Here is a 17,063-nt window from a genome sequence, read left to right as displayed (position 1 = left end):
CCGATCTGAATACTTGGGCGGACCTGCACAAAAAGGTGAGCACTCCGACGATCAAGTCAGTATAGGTCGGATTCCCAGTTTAGTTCGAGGTCAGAAATCATCGTACCTGATCGTAGAGTGAGGTCCTCTACTTATGGGTGGTAGTCTCGCTAATCTCGCGACGGTTATACCTGGTAATCTCGGGATCGTCGGTTACACCCGGTAATCTCGGGACCGACGGTTACACCCGATAATCACGCCGCTGACAGTAGCTCACATCGGCCCCTACCGAACTTCCCGGTAGGTCGAACCTCGGCCAGGTTCACCTCGGCCCTCAAACTTAGCATCTGTCAACGCTAGTGGTGGTGATGTCGGCGGTCCGAGCTGGGCATGACTCATGAGTCATCTTGGAGCACCAATAGGGGCCTTCCACGTGTCCAGGGTATTCTCTTCCCCAAACAGTTATAATTGTTGATGTATTAATTAATTGAAATTTTCTTAGGTTTGATTGTTAGGCTAGATATGAAATTTGGAATTGTACCTTTGCAGAAAAATTTATAAAAAGATTTGGAATCGTAATTCAAATGCCAAGGTCCCATTAATCCACTTTGTTTTTTTGTTGTTTTTACTTTATTTTTCTCTCTATTTAATTTTTTTTATCCCTTCTAGATAACGAAAAGTAGAAACATCTTTGATAGTTTTCTTTTTAAATTAATTCTTTAAATTGAGTTGCTTATCCACCTTGTCAAGTGGGAGTAATAAACTTTTAAATTAATGTAACCTTTTTTTTCTTTAATGTGACGCAATGTGAAAAATATTTGCCTATTCTTATTTCCATGAAGTAACATTAAAAAATTAAAAAGTAAAAACCCCTTTATCCTCATCTAAAAATTAACATTTACAAGCTTTTTTTTTTTTTTTTCTTTTTCTCTGCCATCAATCTTTTAATGTGTATACATGGGCATGTGTGAGGCTCAAAATACGTTGCATTGGAGTTAGATTTGTCCAAGATGGGCTAAATTACTATCTTAGGCCTCACGATTGATAGTGGTTATTTTAGTGTCGGTGAGTTTCACAGAAAGAAACTTAATCAAAAGACTCGAAAATCTTTTGGTGAAGATTATGAGATGATGTCCAAATTAAGTATTAAACAGACATTTTCTTTTCAAATAGAGTTTGCATAAATTGACAAAAGAATATCGTGACAAAGCATAGTAATTCTAACGAAAAGCTATCACGACATTTTCGTGAACTCTCGCATCATCACTGCCAACCGTTAAATCTTCAACAAGTAGAATATATGTAGTAGTGGTGTTTCTTGTGCATTAATTCAAAATCAAAACACAATGAAAACTCAGCTTATTAAACCTAGTAGGTAGAAATTACCTTAAATCACAAAAGTCCAATTAAAGAGGACATTAACAATTAATATAAAAATCAATCGTTGTTCGATCAACACCTCATCTTCCTAAATTGAAGCGAACATAGCTCAACGATAATTGACATATATTTCTAACCAACTAAAAAAAAGCTTTATTTTCCTAAAATCACTAGTGAAAAAGACATGGCTTACGATTTTAAGAATAATATAAATGGTGGTTGGTTATAAACATTAAGGCTAAAACTCTTGCCAATCTGAACATAGCTTGGCATGTTAAGACACATTTGTCCGATCAAAACGTCATGAATTTGAATTTCCCACCTCCAATATATTATACTAAAAAACGACTAAAACTCTGGTTGAAAATCATAATCAAACCATTTGATAACGATGTTTTGCAACCAATCAAAGTCTTTCCATTTTTAACATAACCATCCAATTTTCTTTCACCAAAAGAGCATGTCAAAAGGTCAAGGGATTTATAACTAAAATATATCAAACACATAGTACTAAAAATTAAACTTGGAGGCCAAACTAAAATTAAAAAAAATAAAAATAAAAAAAGAATTCCAAAAAGTATCTACCAAATAAAATGAGCCATTGGATCAATCTCGTTTCTCTTTCGATTAAAGAACTCTAGTGAATGGTTAAGAGGAAGTGCCTCTAGTATTCAGTTTCGAACATGGCCTTGATCAAAATTCTCATTCGACACCCTTTTCCTTTTTTTTTCTTTTTTTAAATTTGAGTATAATTCAAATGAGTGAGGTATTTGATTAAAAAAAGATGAGTGAGGATCTTTCCTCTTGAATTATAGTTTTGAATTTCTTCTCTATATTTTTAGAAAAAACAACTCTATTAAGACAACAATTAATTTGATTGGATTCCATCCATTCAACTTTTAAGGAAAAAAAGTACGTAAATTTATTTTTATTTCTTTTAGGTTTAATATAACTCTAATCATTTAGGTCTTTTTAAATTTGGTTCCTTGAAAACCAAAAATAAATAATAATAATTATTATAATAAATCAATAAATCAATTTCTATCTTTTTATGTATAGTTTTTTTAAAGTAAGTTTTCATAATCACAAAAGGTTGAAATTGAAAGTTTAAAACGAAAATAGGTACATATTTGGCATCACAGTGTTCAAAAGACCCAATGATAAGAAAATCTCGATCAACCTTGAGTTATAAACTTATTTGGGTTAAAACACATGAGTTTTGTAGATTTAAAGCTTCACCTAAAATAAATTTAGCTAAATCGAATCACCGGAACTTATTATTATTTTTAAACAATTTGTTTCACTTACCATAAAAATTATATACGAATATATTTATTTTAATTCTATTTCATTCATATCTTTATAGATTATTTATTCTCCCACAACTTTTTAAAACAACTTTCTAAGAACTTAGAAAGTAAGTTTTCACCATATAAATAAACATACTTGAGAAAAATGATTCAAATGACTCGAACTAACTCAATTCAAATATTTTGTGGTTGGATTAAGTTAACTTCATTATTTAATTAGAGTTATTTGAGTGGTATAAATTTTTCATAAAAAACAATTAAATCTGATCTAGAAAATACTTCAATCCAATTCAATTCAACTCGGGACAAGAAAGAGTTGATTATTTAACTATATAATTTTAATAGTAACAATTACAAAAATTAAATAACTGCCCAAAAATTATAGTTTATAAAAGGAATTTTAAAAAAGAAAAATGAACCACCACCACCACCTACCATTTATATTCATACCCTTTTTTATTTCCTTAAAGACCCATATTATAGCATATATTAATATTATATCAATTTTCATAATAATATTACATTAAAGTAATGACAAAGACAGAAGTGGGCCCCAGTTCTAATATATATTTTTTTGGGTACCCTTTTGAGTACCGTACAACTCATATATAACTTTTTTGTTATTTATTTATTTATTTATTTTTCTGTTTCTTTAAATCTCTTATAAATATTCCACTCTTACACTCCCTTTTCTTCTCAATCTTCCTCCCATTTCTCCGATCGTCCGCCATTGCCGGCCGCCGCAGCTCCTCGGAAAATTTCCACCATTAGGGGGTTTCTTGAAAACTCTTCCTCTTAGCTTTTGTATGGCAGTGAGCTTTTTTTCGCATGACGTTTCTGATCTGTGTCTCGGCAAGCCCGCGCTGAGGCCGCTCTCCCTCTCCGCCACCGTCGCCGACGCCTTGCTCGCTCTCAAATTCTCCGAAGATTACTTCGTCAGCGTCTGGAGTTGCCGTCTCGCGAAGAACGGTTGCGGCGATGGTACTTGTGGTGGTGGCGGTGGCGATTTCGGGTGCTGCCGATGCATCGGGAAGCTGTGTATGGTGGATGTGATTTGCTATCTCTGTAGGGAGGAGAATTTGTTGTCTCCTTCGGCCGCATTGAGCGCTTCTGTCGCTGAAATTTTGCCTCAAATTCCTGCAATCGTGATGCACTTGGAGCCCTCTGCTAGGTATAGATTCTGATAAAATTCTGGATCTCACTCTTTTTCTTTTTCTCATTTTGGGGATTCTTTTCACAGAATCTTAATTGATTAGTTCTTGAAAGATTTTTTAACGCCTGCTGGAGTTCTGTTGATGTTTGTGTTAGATATTGATTATATTTTATTGCGTTTCTGAAGTTTTTTATCAGTTACTGATCTGAAATGGGAGTTACACAACCTTTTTTTTTCAAACTCTGTTTCGAATTATTTGTTTTGTTCTCTTCTTAGTTCTTCAGGAGAAAAATGCAGTCCCCTCCCATACGGTTTTCTTTTACTCTTCTTGTGAAACTTTTTATATGATTCTGAATTCATAAAGAGCCCAGTAGGGTTGTGATGTTGGAATTGGGCAATTCCTGAAGTTGAAGTTAATTGAAGTCTCTGTGTTGATAATCTAGCTTGTTAGAGGCCATTGATCTGGTTCTCCAAGGTGCTCAAAATCTTGTTGTCCCAATCAAGACTAAGCTAAGAAGAAAACAGCTCAAAAACTCCACAAATGTGATCCATGGCGGCCGTGAATTCTGCTGGCTGACTCAGGAAGATATAATTAGATATCTTCTCAGCTCTATTGGCCTCTTTTCCCCCATGGCTGCCCTCTCCCTTGACACCCTTGGCATCATCTGCACCAATCCCTTGTCAGTGAACTACCACTCCCCTGCCTCGTCTGCCATCGGAGCCATTTCCCGCTCCATCGCCAACCAAACCTCGGTTGCAGTCGTCGATGGCGAAGGAATTTTGATCGGTGAGATCTCGCCCTTGGCCCTTGCTGGGTGTGACAAGGCTGTTGCAGCTGCGATTATGACCTTGTCGTCGGGAGACCTGATGGCCTACATAGACTGCGGTGGCCCTCCAGAGGATCTTGTCAAGGTAGTGAAGGCTAGGCTGAAAGAGAGCAACTTGGAAGGAATGCTGGAGGAATTCACCAATTCACCATCCTCAGTTGGGTCTGTATCTTTCACTTCTTCATCATCAGATGAGGAATTCTCGCCATCGCCGAGCTCAAGAAAGTACAGAAGATCATCAAGCTACTCAGCACGGATCACCCGTCGTGCAGAGGCCATAGTTTGCCATCCAAGGAGCTCCTTGGTAGCTGTAATGATCCAGGCGATCGCACACCGTGTGAACTACGTCTGGGTTATTGAAGATGACTGCAGTTTGATCGGAATCGTCACATTCCTTGATATGTTAAAAGTTTTCAGAGAACATTTAGAGACAACTGAGTAGACTTTCAAGCCATTTGGCTCAGAAATTTTGTGCCCCCCCACTCCATGTCTAAAAGAATAAAACATTCAAAATCCAAGGTTGTGTTGTCAAATTGAGACAATTTGGGACACTCAAATCACTTGGGTTCGTGTTGTTTGTGTTGCTTTGTATGTCTAAACTTTTGGGATCTGCTTTTTTTTGTTTCAGCCTTGTGTTCAGAAAGCTCAGGAACAGAGTAGACAAAGATGGATCTTTCAGTCCAAGCACTTTTTTGTTTGACTAATGATGTATAATCATGATTAATTAACTCAAAACAAATCTTGATTATTGCAGAAGTGGACCAGAGAAGATAAAAAAATGTAGCCATTTTGTGAAGATGGGATGACAGCTCATGTCTGTCATGTGAAATACCCAAGCTTGAGTTCTGCTTTTCATCTGTCATTCTAACTCTCCACTCAACCATCTGCTGAAGCATAGCATATCAGATTTGGATCTTCCTTGTAATCACAGAATGATTCTCACATGTGTAAAGGAAGATCAAATTTAATATAAAGAATTTCTTCTTTCTTTCTCTCTCTCTCTGTTTTTAATTTTATAATGTGAAGTTGAGATGAGTGTAATTAAAAACCACTCATTCTGTTGAGCTTTCATAAAAATTTTAAAAATACCTGGACTTTGAGAAGCAAAACTCCGACTCTCATTTATAATAAAATAAAAAATAAAAAAAAAAGTTTCAAAATAATCATTTGAGCAGACATTCACTAATATTTTGAACGGAAAGTTGACATGACAAATCTAAAACGATATGTCAATTAACGCAAAAGATTTGACATGACTCTCATCTATTGTGGGTCTGTCATTGTTTCTATACATTTAACGTTTCGAGTTCCATATTCTGTGTTTGCTTGGCTCTTTCTCGCTATAAAGTATCTTTCAAATTTGGAATCTTTTCCTAAGACATTGTTTATGCGATAATCTGTGTTTAAAAGAAAATTAAAATGGCATTAGCTTAACTTCTACCCAAAACAATTCTCAGCCACCCATTTACTATTTTCTAAACTTTCCCTCTTTTACCCACAGCACCATTTTATAGCTTTATATGTTCTATTTGATTTGATCTTTAATCCACTACAAGTCTTATTAAAATATTTAGCCACAAATACAGTGATAAACTATTTTAACAAAATTCCACTACCCAGATGATTCATCTGGTTTCATCAACCACCAAGAAGTGAATTATTGACGTGAATAACACTTGCTCTTGCTGAATGGTTTATCAAGACATCAACTATCATGGGTGGGTCCAGACACTCACGAATATCAAAAAAAAAATTAAGAAAATAACACTTGCTCTAGCTACAGAGTAAAAGATTACAATTTTCACTCTTACCATGCTACATTCTATATTCTATAGGAAGAAAAAATCAACAATAAATTAGAAATAGAAGGTTTTTTTTTTTTTTTTTTTGGTTTTTGTGATTTTAATTTAAGCACTATTTTTCATCTCCTATCATTATAGTTAATTAACCTAGATTTCGTACCAAATACAAATAGGAATCATCAATTAAAGTGTATTCTACTTTTTGCATACTTGCAACTACTTTTTGAATTTGAACTATCAATTTTTGTAATACTAAAGTTTCGTTCTTTTTTGGTACTGTCGCCATTCATCCATAAAAGCTGTAGGGTTAAACGTACATAATCTTCTGAGATGCACGTTTAGCTCAAGATTGATAAATAAATAAATCTTAGGAAAAAGCTACAAATCTGGACAGAGGAGTTAAATAAGTTCCCATGGAAATCCAAGCTTTGAACAAACATGACATCAAATCTTTACAAATGATATAACCTTATGCAATTAAATGGAATTCAAAACTACTTCAGATCTTCCATGGCTAATGATCCACACAAACTCCATTAGAACAGAAGGAATCTACTCCTGTTTACGCAATTACTTCTACCTTCTCTTCTTTCTTTCTACTTTTCCTTGACTCATTGTTGCCGTTTGTTTGTTGTTCAGCCTTTTTCTGTGCTCGAATCATGGCTCGTCTTACACGAGGACGCAGCTCTCTTACATTTCGAGGTGGCATGATATAGGGCTCAAGTGGGCGGTCGCCAAAAGGGTGTTCATCTCCAGCAAAAATTCTCAGTTTCCTATCTCTATCCTGCATCCATGTAATAGATCAAATAAAGCTACTGGTAAAATATGAAATGCCTGTAGAGATTCCGAAGCTAATTCAAACACCAAATAAAGTTAAAAACTAACATCACGCAGTTCGTTTCTTGGAAGCATGCGCAATACAGCTTTCCGAATGACTTCTGTAGGGTCTTTGGCCAACTGATCCTTCAAACTTCTTTCCTTGAGGTTTCCAACATACCTACAAGCCACCACAGTTGAAAACAAAATATGAAATTCTGTGGACAACATATTATTATGAAAGCAACACAAAATTGATTTCCTGAAACCAAGCCATTTAATTTAAGAATTTTTTTAACAAACTTGAGAATCCATCCCAATGACCAACTTTAAAAAGACTTACTACTTACCCAGTATGCCAGTGATAAAATTTATCAGTGAGTTTTCTTCCAGTGACACAGATATCCTTAGCATTAAGCACAATACACATATCCCCATCATCTCGATTTGGTGCATATGTTGGCTTGTCCTTGCCTTGAACTACGGTAGATATTTGAGATGCCAATCTCCCAAGAACCTAGTAGAAAAAATTACAAGAGTTCTATTTGTTTCTAGCCATATTATCTCTAAAATCTTGCATAACCAATCAACGCCAAGTGAAGAGTTAATAGAATACTACATTCTAACCTGGCCTTTGGCATCAAACACTCTCCACCTCAGACCTTCCAAATTGATGCGTCTCAAGCCAGCAAGTGCTTTCTGGAACATTGTTAATACATAACAATATTAATCTCTGAATATGTATGACAAAAGTATGTATCCCAAGAACGCCAAGGGGAGGCTATTATAATTTTCTTTTTATAAATTAAATAGAAAACCAAAAATACGAGAACCCTCTATCCTCTGCTACAAAAGTCTTCCTATTTCTTCCTACTATAATTTATACTTCCTAGGTGATAACTAAAAAAACTGATAAGAACAGATACTACACTTGATCTTAGCCAAAAGGCAGAGAAAGGTATTCCTAGGTGATAACTTTCAACCAAGTTCTCCCAAAGATCTGAAAAAGAAGGTCCAAAAAGAAATCTGGACGAATAAAAATGATAACAAAGCTATCTATCAAAAAGACCACACTTCCAAGTATAGAAGCAATGAACAAAAATGCTTTTTTTTTTACCCCAGAGCTCCACCAACAATCTATCAGTACCCAATAATTCTCCGGTTTCTTTCCAACCAACTATTCCACGTAACAAGAAACCAACATGGCAATGTAAAACAACTTCCTCAATTATCCATTCAAACACTCCATATCGTAGGAAAACCCTTGGATGTACATCGTCACAAAATGCAATTTTTAAGTCTTCACTTCTCCTTCTAACAAAGTATGCATATAGAAACAACTCAAACTAACAGGAGGAATCCCTTGGAATCATCCAAATCCAGCAACCATCATGAATGCAACTCAAACTAAAGCCTCTTCTTCAAAACCAGATAGACAATTAAAAAACATAATCTCAAGCACAACTTAATGGCACATCCAACAGCAAAATAAATTGTCAAACTTCACAATCTCATCAATTGATTGCACAAAAACGAAAATAAAATCCACAAGTAAATTCTACTTGTACATACACTTGGCGTGCAGTAAACAGGAAGCCAATTTCTAACCTATAATGAACACAAGTACGCATCACAAAACCATTTCCTATAAGTAATATGCATAAGTGTTCAAGTAAAGAAACATTGCCTTCATGTTGCCATTGAAAGAAGTAGCTGCTTGGCTTGCCATGTCTGAATATCCTAGTTTTTTCACTGTTCCACATCACAGGTAGATTAGATATTCATCAGTTCATTCAATTCGTAACAATTGACATACAAAACAATTCACTATAATCTGGAATAAAGATTACAGAAAGCAAGCCTCTGAAAATTGCATAAACTGGGGAGGGGTTTTGGGATTCTGGGCAGGCCGAAGAGGATGCGAGGTGACGGTGAGCGAGGGCTTTCGATTTGAGTCTAAAATCTGAATGGGAACTTCGAAGCGTTGAGATGGAGGCGGCTTCCACTCCGGGCTGCTGCGCAGGGGTTTTTTTTTTGAAGTATAATACAGTAGAAATTAAATAATTTTAAAAATAGGCTCATTTTTGTTCATATCTATACATATATCTATGTGTATACTATATATAAATTAGGCCCAGGAGAATTTTTCTCTATCAATTTATGTCTTCTACATGTTTATTTGGTCATTCAAACTTCAATTTTACCCTCAAATTTTTAATATATACCCATTTTGCCCTTCAAACTTTGATTTGACAGAAGATGTGACTATTTGAATCTTTGTGTTTATTGAGAGTAGAGGTACGATCGAGACCATAGAATTGTGTCTTCGCATATGAGTGTGATGGAGATTAGAGAGTTGTGTCACACATTCTTCGAAGTTAATACAATAGAGGTACAAAACTTTGTCGAAGAATACAATAGAGGTACAGCTCTTCGACAAAGCGATGCATCCATTCGTATATAGGTGCAATTGAAACCATCTATAAATTAAAAGAAAACTAAAGCAAACTAAAGCAGATTTGATTTGATAAATTCCATATATAAATTGCCACAGCACCATTTTATAGCTTTATATGTCCTATTTGATTTGATCTTTAATCCACTACAAGTCTTATTAAAATTTTAGCCACAAATATAGTGACAAACCATTTTAACAAAATTCCACTAAACAGTGATGTGAACAGGATGTTAATCATCTGGTTTCATCGACCTCCAAGAAGTGCTTGAGATTATACTCAATAATGTAATTAAGAGAATAATTGACTTTTAGACTCCCTAACAATACACCAATTTTCTAAAAAAAAAAAACAAGTAAAAACTGAACTAAAACACACTGTTTATAGTCTTTCGCCCAAAAAAGTACTGCAAATACATTACAACAACAGATAAATAGACGATGGAGATTGAAATGTGAATATCAAACATAAAGTTACAAAGATCTAAAGTAAAGATAACAGCTTGGTTAATTGCCCAGATTCTCAGATTCTGAAACAGTAGCCTCATCATCCAAATCTTGGATAAAGATTTCGGTGGGTTCAAGGCAGCCTCTTAGAGATTCATGCCCCAGTTGTGCTCTTTCGTTGTCTCCAAAGCCGAAGATCTTTCCTTTGTCAGTAACCACGACGGTGTGATACAGACCAGTACTGATTTGAGAGACGCGGTGAGATCTCAAGCTGTCGAGGCTTCGAGGTCGCAAGACTTTATCAGATACTCCTCTGTCTGGAAATCCAAGGCTGCCAAACCCCATCCACCCGAAACCATAGACAATGCCAGTGTCAACCAGCACAAATGTTTTCCTCTTCCTTGCACATACCTGGAACGAGAACAAAAACAAAAACGTTAACCAACAGTGTTAAATAATACGATCCTAACACCAATGTTACCAGCTATATGACATCAAAATTTTCAAGCCTGTGATACGAGCTACTTCAACTTTTTTTTTTATCCGTGCATGTCCAAATCAACTTACGCGCACCTCGACTTAAATCAAGCAATTAGGAATTACACAGAAAGCTAAACAGAATCAGTTTAGTAACGATCCAGACCTGCATGGCGAGTTGGTTCTTTAGGCTGTTTAGGGGTTGGGGAATAGTCTTATCAATCTCATCGCCATGGCCCAGTGCACCACAGTAGCCTTTCCCCCAAGTATATACCTGCAATGAGAAATCACCAAAATAGATATCATAACATTTGTTGCAATGGTTCACCAAAACTAAAATTTAGGATGTTGATAATGTTGCTATGGCCATCTCGAGTTTGAGAACTAACAAGTCCATTAGAGTCTAATGCTACCGCATGCTCGTCACCAGCAGAGACAGAAACGATATGAATATCCTTTAATTTAAATGTCTGGAGGACACGAGGCTGGAACTCATTGTGCTGCTCTCCGTGGCCAAGGCAGAAGTTAGATCCTGACCCAAAAGAGTATACTCTTCCATCGTTAACTACGGCCAATACATAGCTTGGACCGGCAGCGATCTGAATAATAGATCCAATTTCCACAAGCAGTTGAACAATCTTCGGAGTGGGTCTCTCTTGAGTATCACCATGGCCAAGCTGTCCATGTGGGTTGGTTCCACATGTGTAGACGTGGCCTTGTCTTGTTAAAAACACTGAAAAGTTATGCCCCACAGAAACCTGGAGAAAATTTATATGTCATAGTTACTAAGTAGTTTATCAGTTTATGAACAACAATCAACCACGAATACATGTTTATTAATTCCCCTATTTCATAAAACTTCATTCCATCAATGAAATATGAGCTTCCTCTCAAAAAAATAAAAAATTTATATTAAGGCATGCTGTTGTTAACTTTTTAACTGCAATCAAGTTCTAACATCAGTCTTCAATTCTCTCAGCATGTTTCTCTTTTGTTGTCGTTCTCTCATCCTCTTTCCTACTTTTGCTCTCTCTAGATGTGCTCCTCTTCTCAACAGCATATGGTTTTCTTATATGTTTTGATAGGTTTTGAAGTTACACATTTGGAATTTATACAGCTGAACAAAAACACTTCTATGGTGTAAATTGAGGGAAAATAAAGAGGCAGGAACGCGGACGACTAATCTATGTTGCTTTTGCATCATATTGGTGGTGATTTCAACATGTCCATGAGGTATCTCAGAGAGGGAGACATATTAGGAACATGGCCCTCATTAATGATCTTGATTTTATTACATTACTCCTAGAAGTTGACAGTTTACTAGGTCTGACATGAAAAATCCCACCTTTCTTCAAACGTTATAGGGCTGATGGGATAGTTTGGCTGATGAAAGTCGGGCTTGTTTTCCTTTCTTGAATAAAATTGAAAGTAGTGGTTACTTGGAAGAATGATAATTTTTTACAAATAACTAAAAAATGACCGATACTAGCATTAAGGCATAACGACACATATATACAGCACTAGTACATGGTGATAGTAGTAGTGAAGAAAATAAAAGCAAGCCATGAAGAAAGATTTACTTCCTAAAGAAAAAACAAAATATTTCTTGCTAGCAATGACAATCTTACATATGATGTCGCTATTAAATTTGAAATTCAAACAAATCGTGGAAGTCCAATATAAATAAGTGATAACTTAAACATAGATTTATAGGCATTTTACCTGCTTGCAAGGAATTCCATTTAATGCTTCAACAAGTTTAGGTCTAAAGATTCGGCAACTTGTATCTCTGTGCCCACAACAAAATGATGAATTTTCTCCACAGGTGAAAACCTATTCATGAAGACAATGCCATATGATTACAAAAGACCCGTTATTAAGAGTGACATCCATGAAACCGTGAACTAAAGTGTCAATGAGTGACAACTAACCATTTCAAAATCTGGTTAACAATGATTGGCAAACAAATGTTGCTTTCATACACCAGTAAGGCTTTTAAATACAACAAAGTGGGATTTTTTTAGCTCAATCCTCTCTCCCCTGGTTTTTAAAGAAGTAATGTCTTGACCATAACTGGTCAGGTTGGAATTACAAGGTAGGAACTAGAATCATAAAAGTTAATTTCACAAATCCAAGCGAGTTTGAAGATTAGATAGAGGAATTTAAGGTTAATTATGGAAATTGGAATTTTGGAAGGTAAGACTGAATCAGCTGCAATTTTCAACATGGTACTTATAATAATTAAAACTAACAACTCAATTAGAGATCAAATTAGCAAATAAGACTGTAAAAATTCCATATCAGGCAGGAAATCACTAAACATCAACTTTTCTTATATTCATTGACCAAGTATCAAGGAGAACCAATAACAGTTTACAGTACATGACAGATCGAACATAGTAATATTATGACATATACCAAATCCAACAAAAGAATCAAATGCTCACCTGTCCGGACTGCGTGACAAATGCAGCATGATTGTGAGAAGCAGAAACTTGCTCCACATATACAGAAGGTGGAAAGTTAATTCGGGTAAACGATACACATTGTGTGGTCTCAGACCCATGACCGAGAACACCACATAAGCTTGAACCACAAGAGTATACGGAAGCATTGCTGATCAGTAACGTATGATATCTCCCAGTTGCAATCTGCATCTGCTAGAATAAAAAAGGAAATAACTACAAATTCTCTTTCACAAGTCAAAACTATAAAAAATAATCAACAGCAAACATGATGTATGAAATCAAAATCATATCATTGAGACGCAGATTATTTTAATACATCTTAAAAATTTGGCAGATGATCATTACCGATGACTATGAGAAACAGTTGTAGTATACCCATTCAGTAGAATAATCAAAACTCTACTTGTACTACTTAGTATCAAGGTCAAATATCTAGGTAAGACCCCTGTTGACACTTCAATCTCATAATTAAAATCCACAGTATAAAATAATAATAAATAAAAATTACAACTGTTAACATTTTAATCAAATCAAGGGGAAAACCTCTGGCTTATTTTATATTTTACAATCTTGATTGAAAGGTTTCATCAAAAGAACCACAAAGAGAATCAGCATATGTAAAATTATTGAATATGAAAGAATAACTAAGTAGGCCTAATATAGAGGAGAACTTTAAACTATTCAGTCATGTTATCTTCTCGTCAAAGTGTGGAGCTAACATTAGCTATATTTCTCAAATATGTACTCATTCAATTTCAAAGTCCATTTTCCATCCAAAATAAACAAAAAATTGATGTCCAATAAATAGCTAGACATTAAGAAAAGAATCGTCCAGAATAATGTAGAATCTAAATTAGAAGATAGTAAATGATTCCTTCATGCAAGTACGCAAAATCCAAGCATACTCATTCGAGTAAAGGAAAAGAAAAATAGTTCTGGAAGAAATTATACATTTCCTTCTGAGGTCTCAACAATTTTGGAAGACTTTTCCACCAATTGCAAGAACCTGTAAACCCGTTTCCACTTCCCATGACAGCGATCAAAGAGCTGTTTCTGGGAATCTCCTCCCATTCTGGAATAAATGTTGTGTGATATACATAATTGAAACGCTGCAAAATCAACTAATGACCGAAACTTAAGAGGGTACAACTCATGGCTCCCTCCAAACATCTTGCAAGTCAACTCCAAGCAAACAAGATCACGAGCATTAAGCCGACCAGAGGTTAGAACTTCTAAAATCAAATGTGAAGGCAAGTCCGCAAATGAAGTTGAATGAAGCCATTTAGCCATATTTTCAGTCAAATTTCTGACTTTTCAAGCTTGGATGAAATCTCAAACAAAAAACCCCCTGAAATACAGTTAACACTGATTCCCAGCTACTTACAGAGACGCTGATAGATGTGACAGATTACAGCCAACAGACAGGGGTTGTCAAATTTTTAGGCGAAATCTTAAGCAATTAAAGCAACATATAAAGAACACATCTGAAGGGAGGAAAATACGGGAAATAGAGTACAAAAAAGGCGTTCTTGAAAAGAATTTCAGCCGTAATGAGTAAAATGATTGGAAACTAATCATCAGATGGGACAGATGACAGCCGCACAAGTTATCCCAAATTTGAAGAAATGCAATATCTTTCCTGCAAAAATCAATAAAACCAGAGGAACCAATTAGAATGCAGTAAATTGCCTCAAATATAATGACAGGGTATCATTTCAAGTTCACTCAATAGTAAAAGATGGTTCATGCTAAAAGTTAGTGGAGACAAGTATAATAAATTGGTTCAGACAACCAATGTTACTAACATTAAAAAAGTGAAAAAAAAGGATGAATTTGGAAATGAACGGCAATGTTGATGAGAGATGAGGCTTCATGATTGCAAAATCTGGAACGCGACCAAGCATGGAAGAGTATTAATACAGAAATCAGAGGCGGGGATGATAATTACACTGATTTTTAGTGCCGGTCACTCACTTTTCTGCAGAAAACTGGAAAATTAACTTCAACGACAAATGCAAAAGGATAAGGGATCATGGGAAGGAGGTATATTAGCGACAATTTTGGATTCTCACCGACAGAGAGAGAGAGAGCAGGCGAGGGTGATAATTACAAAGCTTTTAAGTGCCAGTCACTCGCTTTTCTACAGAAAAGTTAAAATTAAATTACTTCAATGAAAAATGAAGCAGGAATGAGAAGGGGATTATATTGGCGACAAAACTTGGATTCTGGCCGAGAGAGAGAGAGGGGAACTAGCAGCAATTAAAGTGGAGAGAAGAACAAATTAGGACTTAAAAGAACTTTCTTTTTCTAAATAACATACTCTGTTCCTTCATTACAAGGCAGGGAACTTCAAAACAAAGATTAAAGGATTTAGACGATGTGTCTGATAAAATAAATAGTAACTCACAAAAGACAATTCTCGCACAAGTACGCCTACCCAAATTCTTTTAGCTCTCTATAGTCGTCAACGCACCATTGATGATCATTTTGGAGTTGGACCTAACATCCGTGTATTCTTTAGTACAACTCTGATAACCTAAGAACAGATTTCACACGAATCACCTCAACAAAGTTCTTACATGACCTAAAAGAAGCTCGTGCTTTCACAAAATGGCTAAGAACGCGTCAAGTTCAGCTACCATCACACCCACATGCCAAATTGAAAGGCCCCATTAAGAAATGTAAATCATGGTTCCTGAAAGAAATCCGAATTTCCTACTTTCCACCATATAATTGAACAAAAATAAATGGGTCGACCACAAAATTGGTGGTTACGGGAGGAATTCGAGCCCTCGGCGACAACTAAACTCCTTTAATCCACCGCAGAGATAGGAATCGAGATTTTAAAGGACCCCAAGCAAGATCCTCGGGTTTTTGGTCAGACATTATGCCTTATAATCGATTTCATAACAATTCAGATCTTGCTTTTCGCCGACAACAGAACATATGCACGCACGCACACGAAACAACGATTAGAATGAAGATCACTATCCGCTGACTGAGTATGCATAGAATCAATTGGAAGAAACAAAAGAGAAATTGGGAAATAACCTGTGGATGGAGATGCTCGTGCCCTCTGTCTTTTGTAGAAGAAAGTGCAAAAATCCTCCTCGATTTATGGAGAGAGTAGGAACTGCATTGCCTTCAATATACACACACAAAGCTTCAATTTTGAGAGAGAATATGCTCGCCAGTCTCTCTTTTCCTCCGTGAGTAATAATATTATTTAAATATACTTTCCCTTCTCTTGTTGAACTTTAAAATATTCTACTTTTTTTAGTTAAACCAAAATCAAACTTAGAGCTCGAGTTAGTTTAATTGATTAAGACAAATTGAAAGATCGTATTTGAATCTTCCTATTATTGTACTAAAAGAATAAGTGTGTAATAGTAATAAGTGACTTATTCGTTATTTAAAATATTCGTTATTTAATTTTTTTAATTCAACACATGTAGAAATTAAGAGTCGAACACATTATTGTAGTATGTTTTAATCAGTTAGTTATGTTTGGATTAGTTAAAATATTCGCTTCTAATCCTTAAATTTTGCAAATAATTATTTGCCTTTATGTAGAAGTCTAATCTAGCATATGTTGTTTGAGATATTTTTTAAGACAAATATTTAAAATAAAATTAGATGTCAAATTCTACTAAAGTATTCATATTCTATAGTTTTGTATACAAAGTTTTGGAACTAAAATATAAAAGTTTGGACTAAACTATTGCAAAGTCTAAATACCATCACAAAATAAAAATGAAAATTCAGGATCAAGATTCAAAGTATGTCATATTCCTTCATGGCTAAGCATTTTTTAGTGATGAATGAGCTTAACATCACTTTAACTTAGGATGCAAGAATGCTATTCAAGTCCAAGAATGGAATTTAATCTTGGATTTTCTTAACCAATATTGATATATTGTGCTTTTTCTATTTGTAAATTTCTACTAAC

The 17,063-nt window shown here is 35.3% G+C and overlaps 3 protein-coding genes and 1 pseudogene across 11 annotated transcripts; 1 reads left to right on the top strand and 3 right to left on the bottom strand.

Moving 5' to 3' along the window:
• Nucleotides 1-3,326: 3,326 nt before the first annotated feature.
• On the top strand, nucleotides 3,327-5,645 carry LOC111010567 (CBS domain-containing protein CBSX5). Of its 2 annotated transcripts, none has more exons than XM_022284024.2 (2): nucleotides 3,327-3,840; nucleotides 4,266-5,333. In XM_022284024.2, the coding sequence occupies exons 1-2, from the start codon at nucleotides 3,476-3,478 to the stop codon at nucleotides 5,089-5,091; spliced, it is 1,191 nt and encodes a 396-aa protein (XP_022139716.1). In that variant the 5' UTR covers nucleotides 3,327-3,475; the 3' UTR covers nucleotides 5,092-5,333. The 2 variants fall into 2 exon arrangements, 1 of the variants encoding a protein (XP_022139716.1); XR_015788674.1 differs by lacking the exon at nucleotides 4,266-5,333 and adding an exon at nucleotides 5,404-5,645 and having other exon boundaries at nucleotides 3,698-3,840.
• Nucleotides 5,646-6,850: 1,205 nt separating this feature from the next.
• Nucleotides 6,851-9,343, bottom strand: LOC111010318 (uncharacterized). 2 transcript variants are annotated; one of them, XM_088119378.1, is made up of 6 exons: nucleotides 9,129-9,343; nucleotides 8,955-9,019; nucleotides 7,895-7,966; nucleotides 7,618-7,784; nucleotides 7,337-7,448; nucleotides 6,851-7,235 (listed from the first exon to the last, which is right to left on the bottom strand). In XM_088119378.1, exons 2-6 carry the CDS (start codon nucleotides 8,994-8,996, stop codon nucleotides 7,014-7,016), a joined length of 615 nt encoding a protein of 204 aa, XP_087975504.1. In that variant the 5' UTR covers nucleotides 8,997-9,019; nucleotides 9,129-9,343; the 3' UTR covers nucleotides 6,851-7,013. The 2 variants fall into 2 exon arrangements, with proteins under 2 accessions (XP_087975504.1, XP_022139365.1); XM_022283673.2 differs by having other exon boundaries at nucleotides 9,118-9,342.
• On the bottom strand, nucleotides 8,119-8,229 carry LOC148208061 (U2 spliceosomal RNA; annotated as a pseudogene).
• Nucleotides 9,344-10,086: 743 nt separating the features above from the next.
• On the bottom strand, nucleotides 10,087-16,325 carry LOC111010448 (Regulator of chromosome condensation (RCC1) family protein). 7 transcript variants are annotated; one of them, XM_088120096.1, is made up of 8 exons: nucleotides 16,166-16,321; nucleotides 15,187-15,254; nucleotides 14,066-14,753; nucleotides 13,094-13,306; nucleotides 12,369-12,479; nucleotides 11,036-11,404; nucleotides 10,813-10,920; nucleotides 10,087-10,580 (listed from the first exon to the last, which is right to left on the bottom strand). In XM_088120096.1, the coding sequence occupies exons 3-8, from the start codon at nucleotides 14,402-14,404 to the stop codon at nucleotides 10,230-10,232; spliced, it is 1,491 nt and encodes a 496-aa protein (XP_087976222.1). In that variant the 5' UTR covers nucleotides 14,405-14,753; nucleotides 15,187-15,254; nucleotides 16,166-16,321; the 3' UTR covers nucleotides 10,087-10,229. The 7 variants fall into 7 exon arrangements, with proteins under 7 accessions (XP_087976222.1, XP_022139580.1, XP_022139583.1 ...); XM_022283888.2 differs by lacking the exon at nucleotides 15,187-15,254 and having other exon boundaries at nucleotides 16,166-16,325; XM_022283891.2 differs by lacking the exon at nucleotides 15,187-15,254 and having other exon boundaries at nucleotides 13,094-13,303; nucleotides 16,166-16,325.
• Between the last annotated feature and the right edge of the window lie 738 nt (nucleotides 16,326-17,063).

The sequence above is a fragment of the Momordica charantia genome, assembly GCF_013281855.1.
Source record: "Momordica charantia cultivar OHB3-1 chromosome 11 unlocalized genomic scaffold, Mcharantia_2.0 BLBB01000011.1, whole genome shotgun sequence".
Taxonomy (NCBI): Eukaryota; Viridiplantae; Streptophyta; class Magnoliopsida; order Cucurbitales; family Cucurbitaceae; genus Momordica; species Momordica charantia.
This window is presented reverse-complemented; position numbering and strand designations above follow the sequence as displayed.

What these genes read in the sequence shown, in the direction of transcription:
- LOC111010567 (XM_022284024.2), top strand. Translation starts at nt 3,476, where the DNA reads ATGGCAGTGAGCTTTTTTTCGCATGACGTTTCTGATCTGTGTCTCGGC. An exon ending in CACTTGGAGCCCTCTGCTAG is followed by an intron (nt 3,841 to 4,265) that starts GTATAGATTCTG and finishes TTGATAATCTAG; the next exon opens with CTTGTTAGAGGCCATTGATC.
- LOC111010318 (XM_088119378.1), bottom strand. Translation starts at nt 8,996, where the DNA reads ATGGCAAGCCAAGCAGCTACTTCTTTCAATGGCAACATGAAG. An exon ending in CTTTCAATGGCAACATGAAG is followed by an intron (nt 7,967 to 8,954) that starts GCAATGTTTCTT and finishes ACAATGTTCCAG; the next exon opens with AAAGCACTTGCTGGCTTGAG. An exon ending in TTTTATCACTGGCATACTGG is followed by an intron (nt 7,449 to 7,617) that starts GTAAGTAGTAAG and finishes GGTGGCTTGTAG; the next exon opens with GTATGTTGGAAACCTCAAGG.
- LOC111010448 (XM_022283888.2), bottom strand. Translation starts at nt 14,404, where the DNA reads ATGGCTAAATGGCTTCATTCAACTTCATTTGCGGACTTGCCTTCACAT. An exon ending in TTGTCACGCAGTCCGGACAG is followed by an intron (nt 12,480 to 13,093) that starts GTGAGCATTTGA and finishes CTTCATGAATAG; the next exon opens with GTTTTCACCTGTGGAGAAAA. An exon ending in ATGGAATTCCTTGCAAGCAG is followed by an intron (nt 11,405 to 12,368) that starts GTAAAATGCCTA and finishes AATTTTCTCCAG; the next exon opens with GTTTCTGTGGGGCATAACTT.